General features: G+C 39.8%; 1 non-coding gene, 1 pseudogene and 3 gene segments (V, D, J or C); 2 read left to right on the forward strand and 3 right to left on the reverse strand.

The window, feature by feature from the left end:
* Positions 1–1,266: 1,266 nt before the first annotated feature.
* On the reverse strand, positions 1,267–1,896 carry LOC116867370. The segment is given in 2 exon segments: positions 1,267–1,622; positions 1,804–1,896. Coding segments are annotated over 2 exon segments (405 nt in total).
* Positions 1,897–2,338: 442 nt separating this feature from the next.
* Positions 2,339–2,446, forward strand: LOC116867575. The gene has a single exon (XR_004382623.1). It is a non-coding gene; the product is annotated as a U6 spliceosomal RNA (small nuclear RNA).
* Positions 2,447–4,798: 2,352 nt separating this feature from the next.
* Positions 4,799–5,335, reverse strand: LOC116867371. The segment is given in 2 exon segments: positions 4,799–5,133; positions 5,254–5,335. Coding segments are annotated over 2 exon segments (381 nt in total).
* A 5,589-nt stretch (positions 5,336–10,924) lies between these two features.
* Positions 10,925–16,124, reverse strand: LOC116867372. The segment is given in 5 exon segments: positions 10,925–10,937; positions 11,349–11,461; positions 15,253–15,350; positions 15,481–15,834; positions 16,021–16,124. Coding segments are annotated over 5 exon segments (630 nt in total).
* A 4,974-nt stretch (positions 16,125–21,098) lies between these two features.
* LOC116867373 lies at positions 21,099–22,457 on the forward strand (annotated as a pseudogene).
* Positions 22,458–24,407: the final 1,950 nt, after the last annotated feature.

The following is a 24,407-nucleotide window of genomic DNA, read 5'->3' on the forward strand; positions in this document are numbered from 1 at the left end:
TTCCCTTTCTTCTCCTAATGTCCTCCATGCTATTCCTTATGTTCCACAAATAAGTGAAACCAAATGATAATTGACTTTCTCTGTCTGACTTATTTCATTTAGCATAACCTCCTCCAGTTCCATCCATATCAGTGCAAATAGTAGGTATTCAGCCTTTTTGATGGTTGAGTAATAGTTCATTGAGTACTCAAGGACCATATCTTCTTTATGCATTCCTCTGTTGAAAGTCATCTTACCTCCCTCCACAGTTTGGCTATTGTGGACATTGCTGCTATGCGCATTGGGGTGCCTGTGGCCCTTCTTTTCATTACCTCTCTATCTTTGGGTTAAATGCCTAGTAGTGCAACTGCTGGGTCATAGGGTAGCTCTATTTTTAATTTCTTGTGCAACATCCACAATGTTTTCCAAAGTGGTCTCACCAACTTAAATTAAACAGAAGGGGGAGGGAGATGCTATGAGCGCTGGAACCAGGAAGGTGAAATAACAAAACAGCCTTTGGAGAAAGGTTGAAGTGAAGGGCAGGAGCTGACAAAGAGGAAAATTCGCACTCTGTCCTTCACAGTGTCCCCCTAGAGCCCCTAATTATGAGCATTTGTGGATAAGTCTGGTGGAAAGCAGGTAAACCTCCTGTATGCAAACTGAGTACAAGTATCCTAATGGTGTTAAAAAGACAAAATGAGAAAAACTACGCTATAGATCAGACTCCTTGGAAACTAAATGGGAGTACAATTGACTCACAGCACACAAACCTAATTAAAACAGCATGATGTGCATATATATACACATATGAATGTATGTGTGTATATACATACACATATGCATAAAGTGTATACACACACACACATATATCCACAGAGACATTTCATGGCCTATCTTACTCTACAATGTCTGTAACATAATATATGCTCAATTATATTTTGAGCAATAATATAAGCTCAATAAATGTTTACTGAACAAACTGATTTGAAAAATCCAACAACTAACACACATTATTGCTGACCTTGAGCCAAAGGTTTCTAAACTTCCTTAGCCAATTCTTTGGCTGAATCTAACTGCAAAATGTCAAATTATTTATTGTGGTTACTCTAGTCTTCAACAAATAATTTTAGCACAAATTTTCAGGGATTAGGAAGTGTTTAAATAATGTTAACTCTTACCAAGAGTGGTATTTTCTTAAAGTGAGGTTCTCCCTCTAAACCTGCACCTGTGCCACTTCCTGGATGGGATGGCAATTGCCCCCCTTGGGCCCTACTGCAGGGAGATGCATCAACAAGAGCCCTGGGGTTTGGGTATACCTCCCTCCATCACGCCTCTCACTGTGGGCTCCCTCAGTGCACAGAAATACACTGCAGAGTCCTCCAGCTGTGAAGCTGAGATGATAAGTTGGATGAAATTTCTTGTCTTCTGAAAATTCAGTGAGTAGCGATCTTCGGTGGCATTTTGCTGGTTGTAAGAATCCTGACGAATAAGGAGAATCATTGCCCCACTGCTGGGCTGTTTGTACCACAAGAGACTATAACTTGGTTGATTGGTGTTATATGTGCATTCCAGAATGACAGTCCCCTTCTCCTGCACTAATATTGCTGGTTGGGCTTGAGTTACCTTCTGGGCAATACTGGATCCTGAAGGGAAAAAAAAAACAACAAAACACAGAATCTGAGACATCTGGAATATGTGAGTGGCACAAAGAACGTCTGTTTTACACACTGCCATCCCTCCTTCCCAAGGTTCCCACAAGATCCTGCCTATCTCTCTGGATTTTAAGTCATAGAGATGACACATTCCCACAGGGACCATCCTTACCTAGCCACACGGAAGCCATGACCACCTTGAGAAGGTTGGAGAGCAACATGTTTGAGTTCTTCCACTAGAAGGAAAATATCTTCTTCAACTTCAGCGCTCAGCACTGTGAGAAGAACTTGACAGGGTGAGGGAAGGATTGCTGGTTTTGTGCTGCTGTGGCCCCAGAACAGGAAACAGGGGTTTCCTGGTATAGCAAGTTGTATGGGTCCTGTCATAATTCTCTGTGTTCTAGCTGAGAGTCTCACTACCCCACATCCTTTTGCATTAGGCAACTTTTTCTTATTTAAATTCAGTTAGCCAACACATAGTACATCACTAGTCTCAGATGTAGTGCTCAACAATTCATCAGTTGCATACGGCATCCAGTGGGCATTAAGCAATTTTAACTAAAAACATTACAACTGAAAATAAACATAAGTAAAATTTATATTGAAATGAGGATTGTGGATCGATGGTTTAGCTAACTGTGATATGTTTATTCATTGCATCTGTGATAAAAGTGGGTGGATGGCACTTACTGAAAATATGACAGGTAGGGCTCACTCTGGCAGCACATATACTAAAATTAGAATGATACAGAGAAAAATCAGCATGACCCTTGTGCAAGAATGACATGCAAATTCCTGAAGCATTCCATAATTTTAAAAAACTGCTTCTAATTAATTATATAAACAACATAAAATGTAAGAATTATGAAAAAATGGTTGTAAGAGTCATGTATGTTCACACTCTGTGATTTAAGGTAGAAATAAATCACACTATGATAAGAAGGCAAAGCGTTTAGACTAATCACTGTAGCTCTTTCAATGTACCTATTGTTATGCCAGTCTTCCTCCTCACTACTTATGTCTGTTCAGATGCCTATGTTAGAGCCAAAAGCAGAAAAATCTGATCATTCTCTGCTGAAGGGTTCAGGCTGAAGCCCTCGGACGACAGATCCACTCACCAAGGTCTCCTTCTCATTGTTTTTTCTCCACAGCTCAGCTCCGCTCTGTTCAGAAAGTCCAGAATGGACACCAAATTTTGGTCGTAAGTTATCAGTCCTTTGAATTTATGTTTTTCCCTTACTTCAACTGAACCACAGTAAGCTTCCAAGCATCATATGCTCAGTTCTGAGACCCAAGGTGACCACTCCGTCTACTTGTATTCTTCCTTCTGCCCCAATACCCTCAACACACACATACACATGTGCACACACGTGCACACACATGCGTGTGCCAACATGGGCACTGCCATCTTCCTCAATTTTCTAAAATAATGTGGTGCTTCTTTTCCACAACCCTTTCTGGAGGACACAGCACACACTGAGGTTCTTCTACACCAGACCTGGGTTTCTCCTTATTTAATCTCTCATGCAAGTTCCCCTCTGTCCATATAAAGCTCATTTTCTAAAATTATGATGGCACTGTCTGCTGATAGGTTCTTTCCTGTTTCGTTTTCTGTTTTCAGGTTTCTGCCCTTCAGGATAGCTTTGCTAAAGTTCTTAAAGACTATTAGAGGGGCTTGGTTAGCTATTCAGTTAAGCTTCTAAGTTCAGTTCACATCATGATCTCCATGTCCTAGGATCCAGCCTCCTGTTGGGCTCACTGCTCAGTGGGAAGTGTGCTTCTCCCTCCCCTTCTTCTCCCGCTGTGCTCATGCACTCTCTCCCTCAAATAAATAAATAGTTGATTTCAAAAAAAGACTATTAGAGAAATTAAGAGATAAACATGTACTATTAATCTACCATGAGTTTTTTCTTTTTAGAGATTTCAATTTTAAGTAATCTCTACCCAAAATGGGCTCGAATTTACAACCTGGAGAACCAGAATTCCAACTCAAACCAGAGTCAGCCAGGCACCCCTAGTCTACTGCATTTCTCAGAAGTCTAGGAAAACTTTTTTATATATCCTTTGAATACTTTAAAGTACATATTCACATGCATTTATATTTACACAGGTTTGAAAATAAAATTTTCATTTTAAACCAATGAAATAAAAATTAACTAACCAAGAATATTTAACAAATATGTAAGGGAATATATTAATATTCTGATCATAGCTCATTCGTAAACTCTCCAAATGAGATAATAATTAAAGAAGATTGAAATAATACTGGCAAAGTCTTGCACTGAAAAATAGACATTGCTTTTTCTATTATTTTTTGTACAGCTTCACTTTCTCCCATACATTTTCCAAATCCCATGATTTGTGGCTCTCTCTGAGAGGTGGCAAAACAGGAGTTAGGGAAATCAACAGGATTTCCCTCCCAGTGTTATTTATTTATTTATATCATTAGGAAACCTCAGTGCAAGAGCATTTTTTCCCACCATATTTCCTGGGCATTGAAAGCTATCTCCCTTGAGCTCTTATTGTCAGAAAGCCAACTGATCTATTTAACTGGCCAGGACATAAACCACTTCCTCCATTCTGTTTCTGCCCCCAAGCCTTCATGTTGAGTATCATCCTGAGTCTATCACCTGATTTACTAGAAAAAAAAGCAGGGCAGAGGTCCCTGGCCTCTCTTTTCCTCGGTCAGGTACATGTGTTCCTCCTCCTTTCTTCCCTGCCCTTCTTTCTCTACTAAAACCTGTTTTGGGGCTGATGGTCTCCATCACCTCCACTGCCATTCTCTGTCAGGAAGACATTAGGCATCACCACCTTCTCAGGCACACCGTGTGTCTCTAAAAGTGTCATAGACACAGAAACACCTACCAGGGTGCCATGAACAACTTGTGGGGCTGGACGTTCACTGCAAGGATGACCACAAGACCACTTCATTGTTATGTGATTCTACCTTGAAATTACTTACACTCTGGCTGAGGAACTCTTGGGATCAAACTGTTTTCAATCTCACTAAGGAACACCTGGAGTTGGGGAATGTTATTCTGGCTCCTATGCTCTTGTTCTCTGTATGATTTTGTATCAACCAGACACTGAGGGACAAACAACCACAGACTGTGCTGCAACCAGAATGGATCAGGCAGAGATGCGCAGCTTCCAGGTCAATGTTCTGCTCAGAGTTTGCGCTCAGCTCCCCCTGCAGTCCCCGTCACTGTGTCATTCATGGCACAGTAGTACACAGCTGAATCTGAGGCTTGCACTGAACCTTTCTCCAAGTGGAAGGATTTGGATGTGCCATCGTAGGTGGCTTCAAATCCTTTGTTGCTTCCTTTTTCCTTGTCCTTCAAGGCTTTCAGGAGGAGCTCTAGACCTTCTCCTGGATACTGGACATACCAGAAAAGGGCAGGGTACCCTGATGCTGTATAAGTACAACTCATAGTCAGGAAAGCATTTTCTGAGAGGGTCACTTGGTCTTCCATCTGAGTCACTGAGTCTCCACGGGTTTGTCCTGAGGAAAAAGAAAAGAGACCTGTGTCAACTTGGGCATGAAGCTCTTGGATAAATTATAGTTAACTTTTTACTGATAGAAAAGAAAAAGAATCCAAATTTTAAGAAGGATTTTACTTACCAAGCATTAAGAGTACCACAGTCACACAGCCCGGAAAACACTTCATCTCTGGCGTGTCACCTAAATAATGTTTTTCATTCTTACCATGAATAAGTTTGTAGTGACAGAGAAATGATCAGTGGAAGCCCACATTTCACACAGGAAATGTGATTGTGGTAGGAAGCTGCACCCCCTGGTGGACAGGTGCTGAAATGGGTGCTTGTTGGCCAGAAACCTTAAACACTGAAAAACATGACCAGACTGGTCATGCAATTACTACTCCAGACCTCTTTACAAAATCCAGTCCTTTGAGAAGCATCATTAAATTAAGTAGCTGAACTAATGAGTATCTCTTGGATATGTCAATTTACAAAAAATTATGTGGTTGATGTCAGTGAGTATGTTTTTAAGGTAGGTCATTGCTCCCAAATACTATAAAGACAATCTGGTTTCTTAAGTTTCCAACTTTTCTTAACCCTTTCATGTATCTCCTGCATTCTACTAGAAAGGAATAGCAAATACATTAATTATGTCATGTATTCATGAAATTTTTTTTTAATTGTCATCAAAACAAAGTCTCCGGTTTAAAAAGACACTGGTAGAAGCTAAGAAAAAATGCTTGAGCAGGTCATCATAAATATGAATTCCAAGATGGTCCTTATGTAAGTACTTCTCTAAAAACATAAAAACAAAACCAAGGAAAAGTTCAATTAATTCTATCTTGGTTGTAGAATATTTGGCACTAAATTTTGTAAAGAATCACTATGAATGATTGATTTGATGATCCATGAGAACAAGATGTAGCAAAGCCAGGACAGCTGCCTGGTGCAGCCAAATGATACCAAAGAACACTTGCTACAATCCACCAGAGACAACACTTGACACTGGGAATATACTGGATGCAACATTAAACCAAACACTAGTGGGGAGACTTTTCTAGGATGGCAGACAATGGGGCTTTCCATGTCTTTCTGGGAGTCTATGAAATCCCAAAAAATCTGGAAAGGTAGGCTATGCTCTGAAATACTGTCCTAAGGAAACGTTTGAGTATCTCCAAAGGGATTTAACACAGTTGCATTCCCTGCATGAGCTAAGAGTGTGGATGGGTAATAGTATTTTATTTTCTACATGGATTGAACCATTCTCTTTCCTGAAAGCCACAACAATCACAAGAGTCAAATATCAGGGGTGCCAGGGTAGCTCAGTTGGTTGAACGTCTGCCTTCACCTCAGGTCCTGATCCCGAGGTCCTGGGATCGAGTCCCCCATCCTGCTCAGCGAGGAGCCTGCTTCTACTCCCTCTGGCTGCCACTCCCTTGCCTGTGCTCTCTCTCTCTCTGTCTAGTAAATAAATAAGATTTTTTTAAAGAGTCAAATATCAGTTGGATTTTGTGTTTAATGCCTATACCATTTCAAATACTCTCTAAGGGTAGAGCAAAAGTCTCTGGGAAAGTTAGGTAAAGATAGGACTCACATAGAAACTTCTCTTCTCCTATCACACCCAGATCCTGTGGAAAAGTGGAAAAACAAATGCAATGTTAAACTGAAATGAGTAACTGTAGCAGTTACCCTTGAACTACTGTGGTCTGGTACAGTCTTAACCTTCATGGCCCTGTGTCTTCCTTACAAAGTCCTAGGCTGTCTCACTTTGGACTGTTCACTGTAGCGCACATAACTCAGATGTCCCAAACCATACCCATTCCAGCCTTCCCAAACTATTGAACTAAATAAGTAAAGCCTTGACATTCTTCCTTTCCTCACAGGTACAGGCTGCTCTGTGGACATTCATTTCATCACCATTACATGACCTAAACCTTTGGTGCCTTGAACATAATCCCAGAAAAAAACTGTCATTGAGAATTGTGAAATAACTTTATAGGTACCACTTATTACTAATTCAGCAGATAAAGTAGAGGAAATGGATCCTTGGTTACATGTTTATCAAATATTATGACATCCTACATTCTTCACTGACAGAAATTGAAAAAGTTACTCATATTAGAGATCTTAAACTGAGGTTTCCTGGAGAAACAGCAGAAGTAGACAGTCCACGATGACTGTACACATAATATTGTAGGGAAAAAAACATGTAACTGCATGACGAACAGCTCCATCTAAGACAATTAGAAAAGAATGCTTACCACCAGGCTCTTTGTTTTGTTGACTGTTTTCTTTGCTTTGCAGAAATTCTTTATCTTAATGAAGTCCCCAAAACCAATGATGCATTGTATGGTGACTAACATAACACAATTAAAAAAAAATAGGAACTTAATAAAAGTTAAGGATAAAAAAAGAAGAAAAGAATTTTCCTAGATATTAGGAACCACCGATTTTAATACTTTCCTTTGTATCATTTAGAGGTAATTTTTATCCTTTTAGACGTATTTTCTCACTTTAATGGTAAAATCTTAGATATTTCTGGTTATCCTGAATGTTTTTTCACTAATAAAATAACTTGCATGGGTATAGCCTTTATTTGAGACAGTACCCACCCTAGTGTTATAGTTCAGCTCTGCACAGACAATGCTAATGCAAAAATGCGTAAGAATTATTGGGTAAGGCCAGCACATACATAAAAAAGTGCTTCACATCATTCAGCATCAGGGAAATGCAAATCAAAACCACACCAGTCAGAATGGCTAAAATTAACACGTCAGGAAACATCAGATGCTGGCGAGGATGCAGAGAAAGGGGAACCCTCCTACACTGTTGGTGGGACTACAAGCTGGTGAAGCCACTCTGGAAAACAGCATGGAGTTGAAAATAGAGCTACCCTATGACCCAGCAATTGCACTGGTGGGATTTGATCCTAAAAATAGAAATGTAGTGATCCAAAGGGGCACATGTCCCCGAGTGTTTATAGCAGCAATGTCCACAATAGCCAAACTGTGGAAAGAACCTAGATGTCCACCAACAGATGAATGGATAAAGAAGAGGTGGTATATATATATATATAATGGAATACCATGCAGCCATCAAAAGAAATGAAATCTTGCCATTTGCGACCACATGGATGGAACTAGAGGGTATTATGCTTAGCGAAATAAGTCAATCGGAGAAAGACAACTATTATATTATTTCCCTGATATGAGGAAGTGGAGATGTAACGTGGGGGTTTGGGGGTAGGAAAAGAAAAAAGGAATGAAGATGGGATCGGGAGGGAGACAAACCATGAAAGACTCAATCTCACAAAACAGGCTGAGGGTTGCTGGGGGGAGGGGGATCGGGAGAGGGTGGTGGGGTTATGGACATTGGGGAGGATATGTGCTATGATGAGTGCTGTGAAATGTGTAAACCTGGCGATTCACAGACCTGTACCCCTGGGGATAAAAATACATTATATGTTTATAAAAAAATTTAAAAATTAATAAAAAAATAATGTATACAAACACCTAAATGGTAGCATATGCTTACTTAAGACAATTTCCCTTATTCTCTTTTTTTAACTAAATTCTTTTGAAAAAGGCCATTATAAGAAATTTGTTAAGAGTTATAAATACTGAGAGACTGTGGACTCTGAGAAACAAACTGAGAGTTTTGGAGGGGAGGGTTGGGGGGCTAGGTGAGCCTGGTGGTGGGTATTATGGAGGGCACATATTGCATGGAGCACTGGGTGAGGTGTATAAACAATGAATTCTGGAACACTGAAAAGAAATAAAATAAAATAAAATGAAAAAAATTTTTAAAAGAAAAATAAAGAAAAAATATAAAAAAGAAAAAATATATTATACCAGTGAATAGGAGAGAGTCACCCAATTAATTTTGGGAGTATTTTGGTCTCTTAGAAGAAACTACCTCCAAAAATTTTAAAGAATGAAATATATATATGTGTATATATATATATATATATACACACATACACACACACACACACACACAATAAGGGTAAACACGATGAAGGGATGGGATAAGAGTATAAAGATAAATTTTTTCTTTTAATTTCTAAAAGAGGAGTTGATAAGATAAGTTGGTTGGGAGAATAAAGAAAAAGAAAGTGGAGAGAATTTGCTTAGGTTGGAGACTCGAACAAAGCCCTGCACTAAATTTAGGGTATATTTTGATGTATTAGAAGAAGCTCTATCCCAAAATTTTTTTTAGAAGAAAAAACCCTATGTGTATACAAAAAACAAAGTTACATACAATGAAAGATAAAATACGACTATAATAATGAGGATTTAAAAAAAGATTTTTTAATGAAAGGTATTGTTAAGATAGACTAGTTAAAAAACGTTAAAAGAGGAAAGAGTAAAAGTTAAAAAAATTTTAGCATAAGAAAAAAATAAAATTAAAAAAATTAATTAACTTTGCAAGACTAAGGAATCATGGGGAGAAAGCCTTGAATTCCATGCTTTGCTTTCTCCTCCTCTGGAATTCTGCTGTTCTCCTTGGTAAGTGAACTTGGTCTTGGCTGGATTTCTTGCTGATCTTCTGGAGGAGGGGCCTGTTGTAGTGATTCTCCAGTGTCTTTGGCTGAGGTGGAATTGCACCGCCCTTACCAGGGGCCAGGCTAAGTAATCTGCTTGGGTTTGGGTTAACTTTCTGGAACTTTTGTTCCCTAAATGCTTTCTGTAGAGTTCTGGAGGACGGGAATGAAAATGGCAGCTTCCCTATCTCTGGCCTGAAGAGGCAGAGAGCTGGGGGCCCCACTCCTCAGTACACCCTCCAAGAAAAGCTCTCAATCACTCCCATCTCCCTGGCCTTCAGCCTCGCTCTAAGCTCACCCAGCCTGTGACCAAGTGTCTCTGTTTCTGGCACACAGCCCCTCCTGGAGTCTCCCAAACCAGCAGACCCCTGCACTCTTCCAGGGGGATCTCCCCAGATCTTGTGGGCTCTCTGCTCACAGAGCAGTGGTCTGACTGTGACACGGACCACAGTTTAAGGTAACCCCGATTTGAGAGCTCAGTCCACAGCTCCATCTCCATAGCTGGCTTCCCTGCTCTAATACCTGCAAGCTCTGTGACACTCAGACACCCCCGATCCTACTGTGACTCCACGGGACTTGAGACCACACTGTCCCCACATGGGCTTCACCATGGCTTAGCCTCTGGAGCAATGTCCCACAGTGGAGCAGACTTTTAAAAGTTCTGATTTTGTGCTCCACTGCTCTGCCGCTTGCCGGGAGACAGCCCCTCCCCCCATGGTCTATCTTCCTGTCGCTTTGGATTCACTTCTCCGCAGGTCATACCTTTCAGAAAGTGGTCGATTTTCTGTTTCTAGAATTGCTGCTGTTCTTCTTTTCCATCTCCTATTGGAATTGTAGGTGTTCGGAATTTTTTGATAAACTATCTAGCTGGTCTCCTGCTACCTGATGTCAACTCAGCCAGCTACTTCTCTGCCATCTTGACAACCCCCCCGCAAAATTAACATTTTTAAAAAGCAGATGTTTGAGGGAAATAATTAGTGAAGAAGGGAATGTTAAAACTGAAATACACAAGGTGAAAATTTCATGATCCTCATTATAATAAGAATTCTTAGAGACTAAAAGGAATATCCACAATAATTGTAATTACAGAATTATCGCTTTCATTTTTCTATTTTCCATATTTCCATGTTGTCATGTAATGTTGTAGAATCACAAAATTAATTATGGCTACTTTTAAAATGCAATGGTTAAATGCCCATCCATAATAAGGACTGTAATATCAGTACTAAGTGGATATTTATAAGAGAGAGTCAGAAGAACAAATGTAAAGTCATCTTGAAGACCTGAATTTCAAAATAAAACGTTATTAAATCACATCAAGAATCCAAAAACAAGATTCATCCAACAAAATGTTTTCACCCTGTTTGGGTCATCTCCATCTTAATAGTCTAGCATATTAGCTTCCACCTATAGACAGACAATAGCACAAAAGCTATCCTTGATGGTCTGTGTCAGAGGACAGGGGCTGCCCCAGTCACAGGTCTGAGTGCAGGCAGCAGGTGCCTGGGAAGCAATGTGTGCTTGCTGTGCAGAAGTACACAGTTGAGTCTTCAGGATGGGTGTCTCTGATGTGCAGGGAGAGATGTTTGGCCATCCTATTCAATGAAAGAGTGAGTCTTTGGTCTTCTTTTGTGGCCAAGTTTGAACAAATGTATGTAAGGAGCTGGGGACATTTTCCAAGTTCTTGCCTATACCAGGGGAAGTAAATCTGAGTTACTGTCTGAATAACTGCAGCTGATAACGAGCTGCTTTCCTCCTGGACACTCAGGGTAGAAGGATGCTGCTCCACATTCTCTCCTTGGCTGAACTTTGTGCAGAAAGAAAAGGTCAGAGAAAGGAGAAGAGATTCCAGGTTATTAAGCTTCAGAATTCTCTTTTTCTACACTAAGTGGAGGAAACCTCAGTAAAGCCAATCTTGAGTTCTGAAGAATATCCACTAATATACTCTGTTGCCCATAAACACTCAACTCACAGTTCAGCTGCAGCCATGAGAACATGATTAAATCTCCCATGGATGTCTTCATGGTTCCTCCCAGTTAAACTCACGTTCAGAATTGCAAACTCCAATCAGCTCAGCTCCCTCTCTTATCAGGCCATCCCTTCTTTCCTCTAACAAGGTAACTTCCCAAATTGAATACCAGCCAATAAGAAAAGATTCTGCTGCTGCCATAGTCTAGTCCATCAGATGCACTAAAATGAAAATTCCACATGTTCTGCATCATTACAGGTGCACTGATGTCTTGTGGTCACATCTCTACTGGACTCCCTGGGGAAATGCTCTTCTCTTAGCTGGCGCCTCTGAGGGACTCACATGCATCAAGGCAGCAATCAGTCAAGCAATTTATATCTTAGATCAAGGATGAACTCTACAGTAAGAATGTGGAGAACAAGATTTACACGCCTACACACTACTGAGTCACTGTTAGTAAGTTGGAAAGAGGTAGATGATATTGTTGTTTATTTTAGGATGGGCTGGGTATACATGTTTGAAATCAGGAAGGAATCATGATTTACTCCCTTAAACAAAGAAAATAGAAAACTTTTCCTTTCTGCCAAATCTACCATCCTCAGTTGTCTATTATGGAGTAAAACTATTTCTAAAAGGAACATGGAAGCAAGGATTAGAGTAAGAGAATGAAGATCATTTATTATTTTAAGTGTCTCTTACCTCAGACTCTGCTCCTCCTACTTGCTCTTGCCCATGACTTTGCATTTCTTCTCAGAGGATTGACAGTACCAACAGTCAAAATGTGGAATCATTTGTCAGTTGAGATGACTGTGACAAAAGTAAAGGACCAAATCTCAACGTTAAGGGGGCAGAGGAATAACAGGGAAGCATAAATACTGTGCATGCCCCGGGATGGTACCAACCAGAAACTGGCCTTAAAGAACTGATCAGGAGAAATGATCTTTGGGAAACCAAGACTACCTCATTTTGAAAAGGAGAAGCCCCTTTTCTGTGAAGTCTACTCTCAGATCTGAGAAAGGACAAAGAGTAAAACTCATTTTCATCCTCTCTCACCTTGAAAGATTTAAAGACAGCTACAGTGAAGAATATCAAATCAATATATAAATATGTGCATATATATGAAATGTGTTTTTATGTGTGGAAAACTTCTTGAGTCTGAGAATCTTCCATTCTCCCCCCCATTCCCCATAAAATAAGAATTCTCAGATTCTTCTCTGGGTGAAGTTCCCTCTGCTGGTGGGAAGGTCAATTTTTGCAATTTTTAGGTATGACTCTCAGAACTGAATGTGACCATTCATATGAATGGATCTCTTCCATGGACTAACTGTTGCACAGATAAAGCCAACCCTTGGGCAAAATTTCCAGCTCCATGATGTTTTTACAGAATATTACTTTACTTATTTTCAAGTATTGGCCTAGAAAACATCATCTAACAGCTTCCTGGTTTTTGCACTGCAGAGATCTTCCAAATCCTATGATCATTTTGCAGACAATGTGTAAGTTATGCTCATTATACTCACCCTGCCTTCAAGTGATGTCTAACTGGCATAATAAATATATTTGCTATTTTGGGGAACGTCCTTAGAAATACATGTAGATGTTCAGGTAAAACTATCACGTCTGGCTTTCTCCTACAGAAACAGTGAGTGATGGATAAATTTGCTGGTAGAAACACAGTGGCTCAGCCCAAGTCTCCTTTGCAGCCCATGGTCTCAGACATTTACACAAATTGGAACTCTCCATTCAGGTGTTCAAATTGATCAAACCACATCTTTCTCCGACTCAAAGTGCAGAGATCGAAGTGGCTGGGCTTGCATTAGATATGTCCTCTTTACCCAGCAGAATGGTCCTACAACAAGGAGGCAGGAGCAAGAATGTCAAAGAGGAAGTGAGGAAACCCACTTTCTCTTTCCTCCAGCTCATTCCCTACCTAATTGTTTTTTACAGCCAACTTGGTTACAGTCTCTGATGTATAACGTTAAATTGGACTAAAGGATTTCTAAAGGTACTTCCAGCTCTAAATTTCATTCATACTATATAAGAAGCAAACTTTTACTAAGAACTGGTTTTGTGCAATGTGGACTGTTGTCAGAGTGGGGTGAAACTGCCTGCATCATGGACCCCAAGACCATTTGCACAACCACATGTGATCTAGTGGTTCTGAGGTTGGTCCTGACCAATGGCTGAAGCCCCTTCAGAAATAGAAACACAGGATGAGATTCTATCTGGTTTTCATTTCTCCTATGACATCAATAATGTATCAAGGAGGAAATAAATTCATATTAACACTGGGAAAAATGGGACTTTATTCACTGACTGAAATTCCTTCACAGGCAGTGAGACGGAGGGGTACCATGGCTCAACCATCGGCGAGTAGGATGCTCTTCTGAAGACATATTTCCTATATATTTTTATTTCATACAATTTACATATTATATGAAGAAAAGAAACTCCTCATTTGAGACACCCTGGAGCAGGTGGATGAGCTTACTAATATGGAAAGCAAGGAGTACTCTCTCTAAAACAGCCTAATTGCTTTCTGGATTTTGGGTTTCACCTTGAAATTTTTAATTTAAAGGTTCAGAATTTCCAGCCAGGGATGCATATAAAATTTTTGAGATAATTTCAAGGCCTTTTCAGAATGGATGAGCCTACACTGCCCCATCATATCACCCAAAGCCCACAGTTTATCTAGGGTTCTTTCTTGCTGTTGTACATTCTGTGGGTGTGAACGAACGTATAAGACATGTATCCACTAGTATAGTATCGGAGAGAGTAGGCTCACTACACTAACTATTCTCTGTGCCCCTCATCCCTGTTTTCCCCTCAGTCCTTGGCAACCACAATCTTTTACTCCCTCCATAGTTTTACCTTTTCCAGAAAGTCATAGGATCAGAATCATACACTACATTGCCTTTTCAGATAGGCTATTTTCACTTGGTAAAATGCATATAAGATTCCCCTATCTCTGCATGACTTCATAGCTCTGATAGTTTTAGCACCAAATCATATTCCATTGCTTGGATGTAACACCATTTATTTATTCATTTATCTATTGAAGGACATGCTGCTACTTCCAAGCTTTGGTAATTATGCATGAAACAGCTATAAAACACCTGTGAAGAGACTTGTGTGTGGACAAGAGTTGTCAACCCTTTCAGTGAAAATACTCAGGAAGGCCATAGTTCTGTAAGAAACAGCCAAATTGTTTTACTGAAATGTCCAGGTATACACTTTCATTTTGTAGTAATTTCCTGACAGTACTAACTACACCCTTTGTTGCATGTCAAAGCCCTATCTAGTCCAAAGCAGGCACAGATAGCACAGGTGGCCCCTCCAAGTGATGAGCTCACACACAGCCTTCTGTGACCCAGAACCTGAGCCTTCATGTGTTCCTGCCTGTGTCCTGCTGCCCCATGTATCTCTCTTTTCAGGCACTTGTTCCCTCACTTATAGGACTCACTTTTAAAAGACAGGTGCAACAATAAAACTAATATTAGTTTTAAGATAGTGATAGCACCGTAATAAATGCTAAAGCACTAATAATAATTATAAATTAAAGCATAATTAAAGCATTATTTTGTCAAGCCTTTTTCATTTGAGTAATATACATACACATTTTATGCTACCTGCCAGAAGATCTGCTTTTCCAGGGCACTAGATAGGAGCATCTCTGTCACTTGATGCACTAGCTCCTTCGAAGAGCTTTTTACCTGCAAAGGGCTTTCTGGGAAGAAGGGCAAGACAAGCAAGTGAAAGGACCACCCTGATGGGTCTATTTTAGGAGGAAAAAGATGCACTAAAGTAAATCTGAAAGGCTGAATATGTGCAAAGTCTGCTGTGGGGCAAATGCCCACCCCAGGAAAGGTGGGAGCCACAGGCCCAGCTGCAGTTTGGGTGCAGGCTGCAGATCACCAGGGAGCACTGTGCCTCCGCCGCACACAAGTAGGTGGCTGAGTCTTCCAGTCGGGAGGCCCTGATGTGGAGGGTGCTGGACCGATCCTTAGTATTCACTGTGCAGTTTAACCTCCCACTGTGCTGCATCCCTGAAGCTATGTAAAACAGCCAGGTGAGACCGCCGCCCCCGAGGTGCTGCCGGAACCACTGCACATTGTTCGCAGTTTGGGAAAAATTACACTGGAGAGTAGAGCTGGCTCCCTCCTGGAGGTTCAGGGCTGAAGGGCTCTGCTCCACCGTCATCCCTCTTACCCCTGTGTGGAAAGAGAAAAACAAACACAAGTGATGTCACCAAGAGGTCACTGATGCAGTTTTCAAACTTGCAAAATATCCTAAGACACACCGCTGAGGTTGTAGGACCCTCTTGGAGTTCCCCCCACCACCGTGGGCTGTGGGCTGTGGACTCCACCCGAGTACCCATGAGGAACGCCCCCACTCACAGCAAACCTGGATGCACAGGAGCCCCAGGAGAGCTCCCCAGTGTCTCCTCATGATTCCTTGTCTACGTGATGAGGTACTTCTGCCTACTGTGCAGAGTGTAGAGTCTTGGATTCAGAGAAACTGTGTCCTAAAGTCAATCCCTTTCAACAGAATCACCGAGCACCAATCACACCTCAGTCCTTCATTCACAGAACACCAGACTCCTCCCACAGTGGCCCAGGACAGGGCACACTCATGTCTCCAAAACTGCTGACCCACAGTGCAGGGAGGTAGGGGCAATACTTCTAATATAGGAGGATAAATGGTTTTTTTTTTTTTCTTAAAATACTTTAAGTAAGAGATTTGTGAGTTAGTGTATGAGTAAAGGTGAATGATATTTCTATAAGAGTCAGTGCCTAGGGGGTTACCTAGAACTTCGAAGAATCATATGAAAGAGTGACACCATTCCCCTAATTGCACAGTCTGACAGACAATGTGAGAATTCAATTATATAAAAATACGGATAAGGGAAAAGTATCTGATACCATGTATTGTGTATTGCAGAAGTAAATACACGTTCTTGAAATTAAGAGAGCTCCAGAAATGAAACAGTCACCATCTGCATAGAAAATTATTCCAACCACAATTTTCTTGGTGAAAAATAGGATGTAGGATACTGTTCTCTCTCAGATACCTTTCGCATCTCCACCTCTCCTGTGCAATTCATGGACCCTGCACATCCACACAGCTGAGTCTGACTGGGCCACTTGTTGCTCTTCATAGTCAATGTTGTTTTCTCCCTTTCCTTCTCTTTGTGTTCCTTATTGTTTCCTCTCCTCTTCTTCTCTTCATTCTTGTTCTCTCCACTTTCAGCAGAGATAGATGAAAAGGTAGTGTATCTGGGATATTGAGATAGTTCCAAGGCCAGTAAGGTGGGAGATTTTATTCATAACAATTGACAACAGGTAATGGGATTTTTCTGTTGAGTTTCCAGGCTCACGATACCCAGAAATAATCCTATCCTGGTACCTATGAGGAATTATCTGTATGAGGGATTTCTAGAGACATGGCCTCCAGAAGTCTGAAGTTGACATGAAATGGCAGAACTGAAAACCTGAGGTGAATTTTACACAAACTCTGTACCCTGTCTTCCCTATCTTTGCTATTTATAATTGGACTGGCTTGCATGATTTCTGTTCTCTCTTTAACTGTTCAAGGTTGGACCCTCAGAAAGTCTTTGTTTCTTTTAAGGTCTAGAGTGCCCCCTAGGGTACTGACAAGGTTGGCAAAAACACTTCAGATCCCAGCCCCATTCATTCCAGGCTTCCTGATGAAGAAAAAGCAGATGGTCAGAAAGGAAGATAACTGCTTAGACTGAATGTGGATTACAAGTGAACCAAATCCTACCTTTAAAATGGAATTGCATGGAAATTAGTATCAGAAAATAATTTAGTAAGTCTCATCGTGTGCTACGTATTTAATTTCTTTACCTTAGTCAAAAAATATAAATATTTCTTGAGCTTTTAGTTTCAGTGGGGTAATTTACTAGATGTTTAGAATATATAAAAGTGTAATGGAATATTATTCAGCCCATAAAAAAGAGTGAAATCTTGCTATTTGCAATGACATGGATGGAGCTAGGGAGTATAATGCTGAGGGAAATAAGCCAGTCAGAGAAAGAACAACACTATATAATGGTACTCATATATAATTTAAGAAACAAACCAAACAAGCAAAGGGGAAAAAATAAGACAGAGAGAGATAAATCAAGAAACAGACTCTTAATTAGAGAGATCAAAGTGATGGTTACCAGAAGGGAGAGGGTTAGGGTATGGGTTCAATCGTTGAGGAGATGAAGCAGTGCTCTAGTCCTGATGAGCACTGGGTGTTCTGTGGAAGTATTGAATCACTATATTGTACACCTGACACTAATGTAACACTGTATATTAACTAACTGGAATTTAAATAAAAACTGTGAGTGAAGTGAGATACCACCTCATACCAGTGAGAATGGCTAAAATTAACCAGTCAGGAAATGACAGATGTTGGTGAGGATGCAGAGAAGGGGAAACCCTCCTACATTGCTGGTGGGAATGCAAGACTCTGGAAGTCAGTAAGGAGGTTCCTCAAAATGTTGAAAATAGAGCTACCCTACGACCCAGCAACTGTACTACTGTGTATTTACCCTAAAGGCACAAATGTAGGGATCCAAAGGAGCACATGCACCCCAATGGTTACAGGAGCAATGTCCACAATAAGCCAAACTGTGGGAAGAGACTAGATGTACATCAACAGATGAATGGATAAAGAAGATGTGGTATATGCCATCAAAAGAAATGAAATCTTCCCATTTACAACAATGTGAATGGAACCAGAGGGTATCATGCTGAGTGAAATAGGTCAATCAAAGAAAGACAAATATCATATGATCACACTGATATGAGGAATTTGAGAAACAAGACAGGATCATAGGGAAAGGGAGGGAACAAATGAAATAAGACAAAACCAGAGAGGGAGACAAACCATAAGAGACTCTTAATCTCAGGAAACAAACCGAGGGTTGCTGGAGAGGAAGGGAGTGGGAGGGATGGGATGATGGGGGGTGGATATTGGGGAGGGTATGTGCTATGATGAGTGCTGTGAATCGGGTAAGACTGATGAATCACAGAACTGTACTCCTGACACAAATAATACATTATATGTTAACTTTTTTAAAAAGTCTGGAGAAGCAGTAACATTAGGCCAAGAAATAACAATAAGTGCATTTAATTACCCAAACTTAGATGGACAGAATGTAAAAAGACTTGGTGGTGAGATTTTCACAAAGAACAAAGGACTATTTCCTAGAACAGGCAGTTCACAAGCAGAAGAAAGGCACTCTTTTGACTCTTGCATCAGAAGGTAATGATAAATGAGCCTGAAACCAGTTAAAATGAATCTTTTCTGAAAGTAAAAAAAAAAAAAAAACAAAACTGTGAATGAATGAAAGAATGAATGAATTAGTGAATTTTTAAAAGAATATCTGAAAGGAGATAACACACTAGTTTACAATCTCTGGGTAAAAACAAAAACTATACATAACTGTAATAGGGTCAAGGAGCAGGACTAGAGGAGTGAGAACTAAAAACTACCTGATCCCAGAGGAGGGAGAAATGCTTGTACTTCAGGTGCCTGGACAAAATGTTATATAGAAGTTGACCATTCTCTCCTTTCCCCTTTTTGGTGACAAGAATAGAAGGGAATATGCATAAACCTTTATGAAGGGTTTCATGACTTTTTATTACTTTCAAGAAAAGCAGGAATTTGTGAATATATGAATTATTAAAGTCATTACTACCTATAGACTAAAATCCCTTTTGACTAACAACCACAGTTCTGACCCTTTGTCACTTACTACCCTAAGTCGTTCCTCATCTTGATAATTTGGAGTTGATGTTTCAAGGTGTTTTACTAGATTTCGATCACTAGGAAATGGACAGTATTTTATTTAGACTTTCTTACAACACAAATAAACATTTTGGGTATACCTTTCTGTAAGTCCTCCTAAAATAAAGAAGTCATTAAAAAATACTTAAAAAACAAAGAAGATTGCAACCATATTGGCAAAGTGACACAGTACAATACAGACATTGCTTTATTCTATTATGTTTTTTCTTATGTTCAGTTAGCCAGCATATAGTACATCATTAGTTTTGGATGTGGTATTCAAGGATTCATTAGTTTCATATAACACCCAGTGCTCATCACAACACATGCCCTCCTTAATACCCATCACCTAGTTAATCCACCCCTCCATTCTGTAACCCTTGGTTTGTTTCCCTGAGTCCAGAGCCTCTCATGGTTTATCTGCCTCTCTGATTTCTTCCCATCCAATTTTCCCTCCTTTCCCCTGTGGTCTTCCAGGCTATTCCATATGTTCCACATACCAGTGAAACCATACGATAATTGTCTTTCTCAGCTTGATTTATTTCACTTAGCATATTCCCTTCCATGTCAGTGCAAATGGTAGGTATACATCTTTTCTGATGGCTGAATAATATTCCATTATATATATAAACCATATCTTCTTTATCCATTCATCTGTTGAAGGACATCTAAACTCCTTCCACAGTTTGTCTACTGTAGACATTGCTGCTATGAACATTGGGGTGCCTGTGCCCCTTATTTCACTACACCTTTATCTTTAGGATAAAAATCTAGTAGTGCAATTGCTGGGTTTTAGGTTAGCTCTATTTTTAATGTCTTGAGGAACCTCTAAACTATTCTCCAGAGTGGCTGTACCAGCTTGCATTCCCAACAGTGTAAGAGGGTTCCCCTTTCTCCACATCATCACCAACACTTGTTCTTTCCCATCTTATTAATTTTTGCCATTCTGACTGATGTAAGGTGGTATCTCACTGTGGTTTTGATTGGTATTTCAATGATGGTTGGTGATATTGAACATTTTTTCATGTGTCTGTTAGCCATTTGTATGTGTTCTGGGAGAAATATCTGTTATTTCTTCAGCTCATTTTTTGACTGGATTATTATGTTTTGGATGTTGTGTTTGAAAAGTGCTTTATAGCACTTGAATACCAGCCCTTTATCTGAAATGTCATTTGCAAATATCTTCTCCCATTCCGTGGTTTGCCTCTTACTTTTGTTGACTGTTTCCTCTGCTGGGCAGAAGCTTTTTATCTTGATGAAGTCCCAGAAGTTCATTTTTGCTTTTGTTTCCCTTACCTTTAGAGACTTATCTTGAAAGAAGTTGCTGTGACCGATGTTGAAGAAGTTACTCTGCTGATGTTCTCCTCTAGGATTTTGATGGATTCCTGCCTCACATGTAGGTCTCTCATCCATTTTGAGTTTATCTTTGTGTGTGGTGTAAGAGTGTGGGCCAGGTTCATTCTTCTGCATGTGACTGTCCAGTTTTCCCAGCACCATTGATTGAGAAGTACAAGTGGTGAGAGCCAAAACTCTCCCCTTATTTCTGAAACTAAGGAGAAAGCATTGAGGTTTTCACCACCAACTATGACATTTGATGTAGGTTTTCGGTTGAGCCCTTTTTCATTAAGGAAATTTCCTTCAATTCCTTATTCACTGGGAGTTTCTCTCAGGAATGAATCTGGACTTTTCAGACACTTTTTCTGGACCTATTGAGGTACCTTCCTAAATTGCTCATCTGCTATGTGCCAGTCTCTTTGGATATATTACTGATACGTTGTCACAACAAAATATTAAAGAAGATATCATTCTCCCAAATTTATAAATAATAAAACAAGCTCAAGGGGCACCTGGGTGGCTCAGTCAGGTAAGCAGCTGCCTTCTGCTCAGGTCATGATCCCAGGGTCCTAGGATCAAGTCCCACATCTGGCTACTTGCTCTGCAGGGAGCCTGCAGCTCCTTCTCCTTGTGCTCTGTATCTCTCTCTCTCTCTCTCTCAATTCAATAAGTAAAATATTTAAAAATAAATAAAAATAAAAATAAATAAAGCAAGCTCAAAAGTATCAAGAACTTGATGGCAGAGCTAATACATCTGAACACAGAGATAGATGATAGAAAAAAGCCTGTTTCCTGATTTTTAGGTCAGCAAGGTGGGGGAGGCCAGCGTAGCAACTTGCTCCTGCTAGACCTGTGGTTCATAGCAGAGGCACCCAGTACTTTCATGGACCAAGAGTTGAGGACTGTTTGCTTCCTTCTGGTGCCTGCCTGGGCTCTGAATCCAGACAGCACTGGGGGCCAGCGGTCCCTCTCCTCTGAGGATAGAAGTTGAGCTACCTCTTCAGGTGCCACTCTTCTAAAATATTCAAACCAAAGAAGAATATGCCTGAGGGTTCTCATCAGCTCTTAAAACAGGTAGAAGCAACTCTAGGAAGTGGAAATCTGAGACAAGCTCTTACGTTGCCAGAGGGAGATGACCTCAGTGAATGAATTACAGTTAACACTGTAGATTTCTTCAACCAGATCAACATGTTGTATGGAACTATTACAGAATTCTGCACTGAAGCAAGCTGTCCAATCAGGTCTGCAGGTCCAAGATATGAATATCATTGGGAAAATGGTACTAATATCAAAAAGCCAATCAGATGTTTGGGTTCAGGATCAGCTTGATGATGAAAGTTTTGCCTTCTAAGTTTGGTGTCCCCTTTCCAAAAAACTTTATGTCTATGGCAAAGACCCTTCAAAGGATTTTTCTGGGTGTATGCATATTCGTCACCAGCAGTTTGATTCTGTGATGCAGCTGTGAGAGGAGGCCCACCTCAACATCCTCCTTAAGCCCTTCATTTTCTTTCTTCAGGAGTTTAATCTGATTGATAGGCATGAGTTGGCACCTCTTCAGGATTTAATCGAGAAGCTTGTATCAAAGACAGATAAATGCTTCTTCTGGAACATAGTTCCCTTCCTGCTTCATCTGCTAGAGCTATCTCATTGCTATCTGTTAAAGACTAGTGATATGGATTTTAAGAAAACAGGATAAAAAGACACTTATTGTTTCTGTCTACTGATAAAATTGTTCTAAGTTAGATTGGCCCAATCCTTCAGTGAGAAATTCAAGATGCAGCCGACTCTTAGGAACTGTGTGGCCACTCCTGTTATTGTCAGAATTATACTGGTTGTAACATGTGGTAATTGACATGTAGTCTATTTGTTTACTTACTCCTTTACTGAAGAAAATGATTGAGTGCTTCAGGTGACAGCATAATGAAGACTGAGAATTCCCACCAATACTTTATTAACAAGTTTCCAGAATAAATTACCTAATAAGGCAATCAGATCAGTTTTATTCTGCTTTTATTTACAAATAGAAGAGGTATTTTAAAGTTTCCTTAAGATTTAGAACATATGAGGGTTCCTGGGTGGCTCAGTCATTCAGCATTTGCCTTTGGCTCAGGTCGCATCCCAGGGTCCTGGGATGGAGCCCCACATCAGTCTCCCTGCTCCACAGGGAGCCTGCTTCTCCCTTTCCCACTCCCTCTGCTGTGTTTCTTCTCTTGCTGTGTCTCTCTCTGTCAAATAAATAAATAAAATCTTAAAAAGATTTTAGAACATTTGTGTGTTACTTTGCATAACCTTTGAGTTTGAAGTTCCTTCTATTGTTTTTATAGGTAAGATTATATATATACAGTTTATATATACATTTTTTTTTTCAAAATCCATGATTGCTGTTTAAATCTTCAGATATGACCTGTGGGGTATGGGAGTAACCAGAGTTATTTCTAAAATGAGGTTTTTTTTAAATCTTTACTTGGTATGCTATTCATATAAACCAATCCAAAGTTTTAGGAGTATGTATATAAGAAATAATTTCCCTAAGGTATGTCAGGACAGTCTTGTACATTTTTATTAATTTTTGTTTGAAGATTTTGTATTTTTTTTCATTACTGGTATATTTTATCTTATCTGACAGAATGACAGATTTGTATGTCATTGTATGAGTGATGTGAATAATCATGTGAAATGTTTTGAGATAGGTGCTATATTTGTGAATATACTTGTATGACTTTTTTCATTTAGTAGAAACCTTTCCATCAGTATGGAAAACAAAGGAAATTGTTTTCCACCATATAATCTGGCCATCATCAAAGATTGAAGCTTATTTTTCTGATAATAAAACTTATTCAATAATGTACTATTCTTTAAAATGAAACAGACACAAACAAACAAAAAAAAAACCCATTTCCTGTATTTGCCACTAAGGATTGTTTACAGAGAAAAAATGGAAGAGAGACTGCAGGGTAGCAAAATGACTTCTTCCAAAGCCTTTGAAATATTTTAAGACACTCTTTAACAGGCTCTTTATTATATAGCTGGAACTAAGAAAGAGATTCAAATATGTGCAGGTTTGGCCCCTTTACCAAAATTGGAAAGGAAATACATTATAATGGATGCCCAAACTGCTATCGAGGGCCTGACACCTGAGTAGAGTCTTCACCATTCCATTCAGACTGATTATTGACACCTGATCTATGCAATGGATTGTAGCAAAAGGGACAAACCATTTTGCGATTCAGTGATATTGGAGCTCCACTTATGACTAGTGATCACTCTATTCCTTAACAATTATTTGTGGTAACCCAGTCTAGAGCATAGTTGTTCCAGTTAACAAGTATAAACCTTTCTCAAAAACCTAGAAACAGAATTACCTTATGATTCAGCAATCCACTTCTGGTATATACTCAAAAATGGGAAGAATTTGCCTATATACCAAAAATATTGAGATGTTTCTGAATTTCTATTTCTACCAAAAAGTGGAAGCAACCCCAAAGTCCATCAACAGGCAGGAATGGATAAACAAAATGGGATATGACATACACTGGAAGATTACTCAACCTTGAAAAGGAAAGAAATTCTGTCACATGTTGCAACATAGATGAATCTTGAGTAGATTATGTTAAATAAAATGTCACAAAATGACCCATACTGCAGA

The sequence above is a fragment of the Lontra canadensis genome, unplaced genomic scaffold (assembly GCF_010015895.1).
Source record: "Lontra canadensis isolate GAN:19392208 unplaced genomic scaffold, GSC_riverotter_1.0 scaffold12, whole genome shotgun sequence".
In the NCBI taxonomy this organism is placed as follows: domain Eukaryota; kingdom Metazoa; phylum Chordata; class Mammalia; order Carnivora; family Mustelidae; genus Lontra; species Lontra canadensis.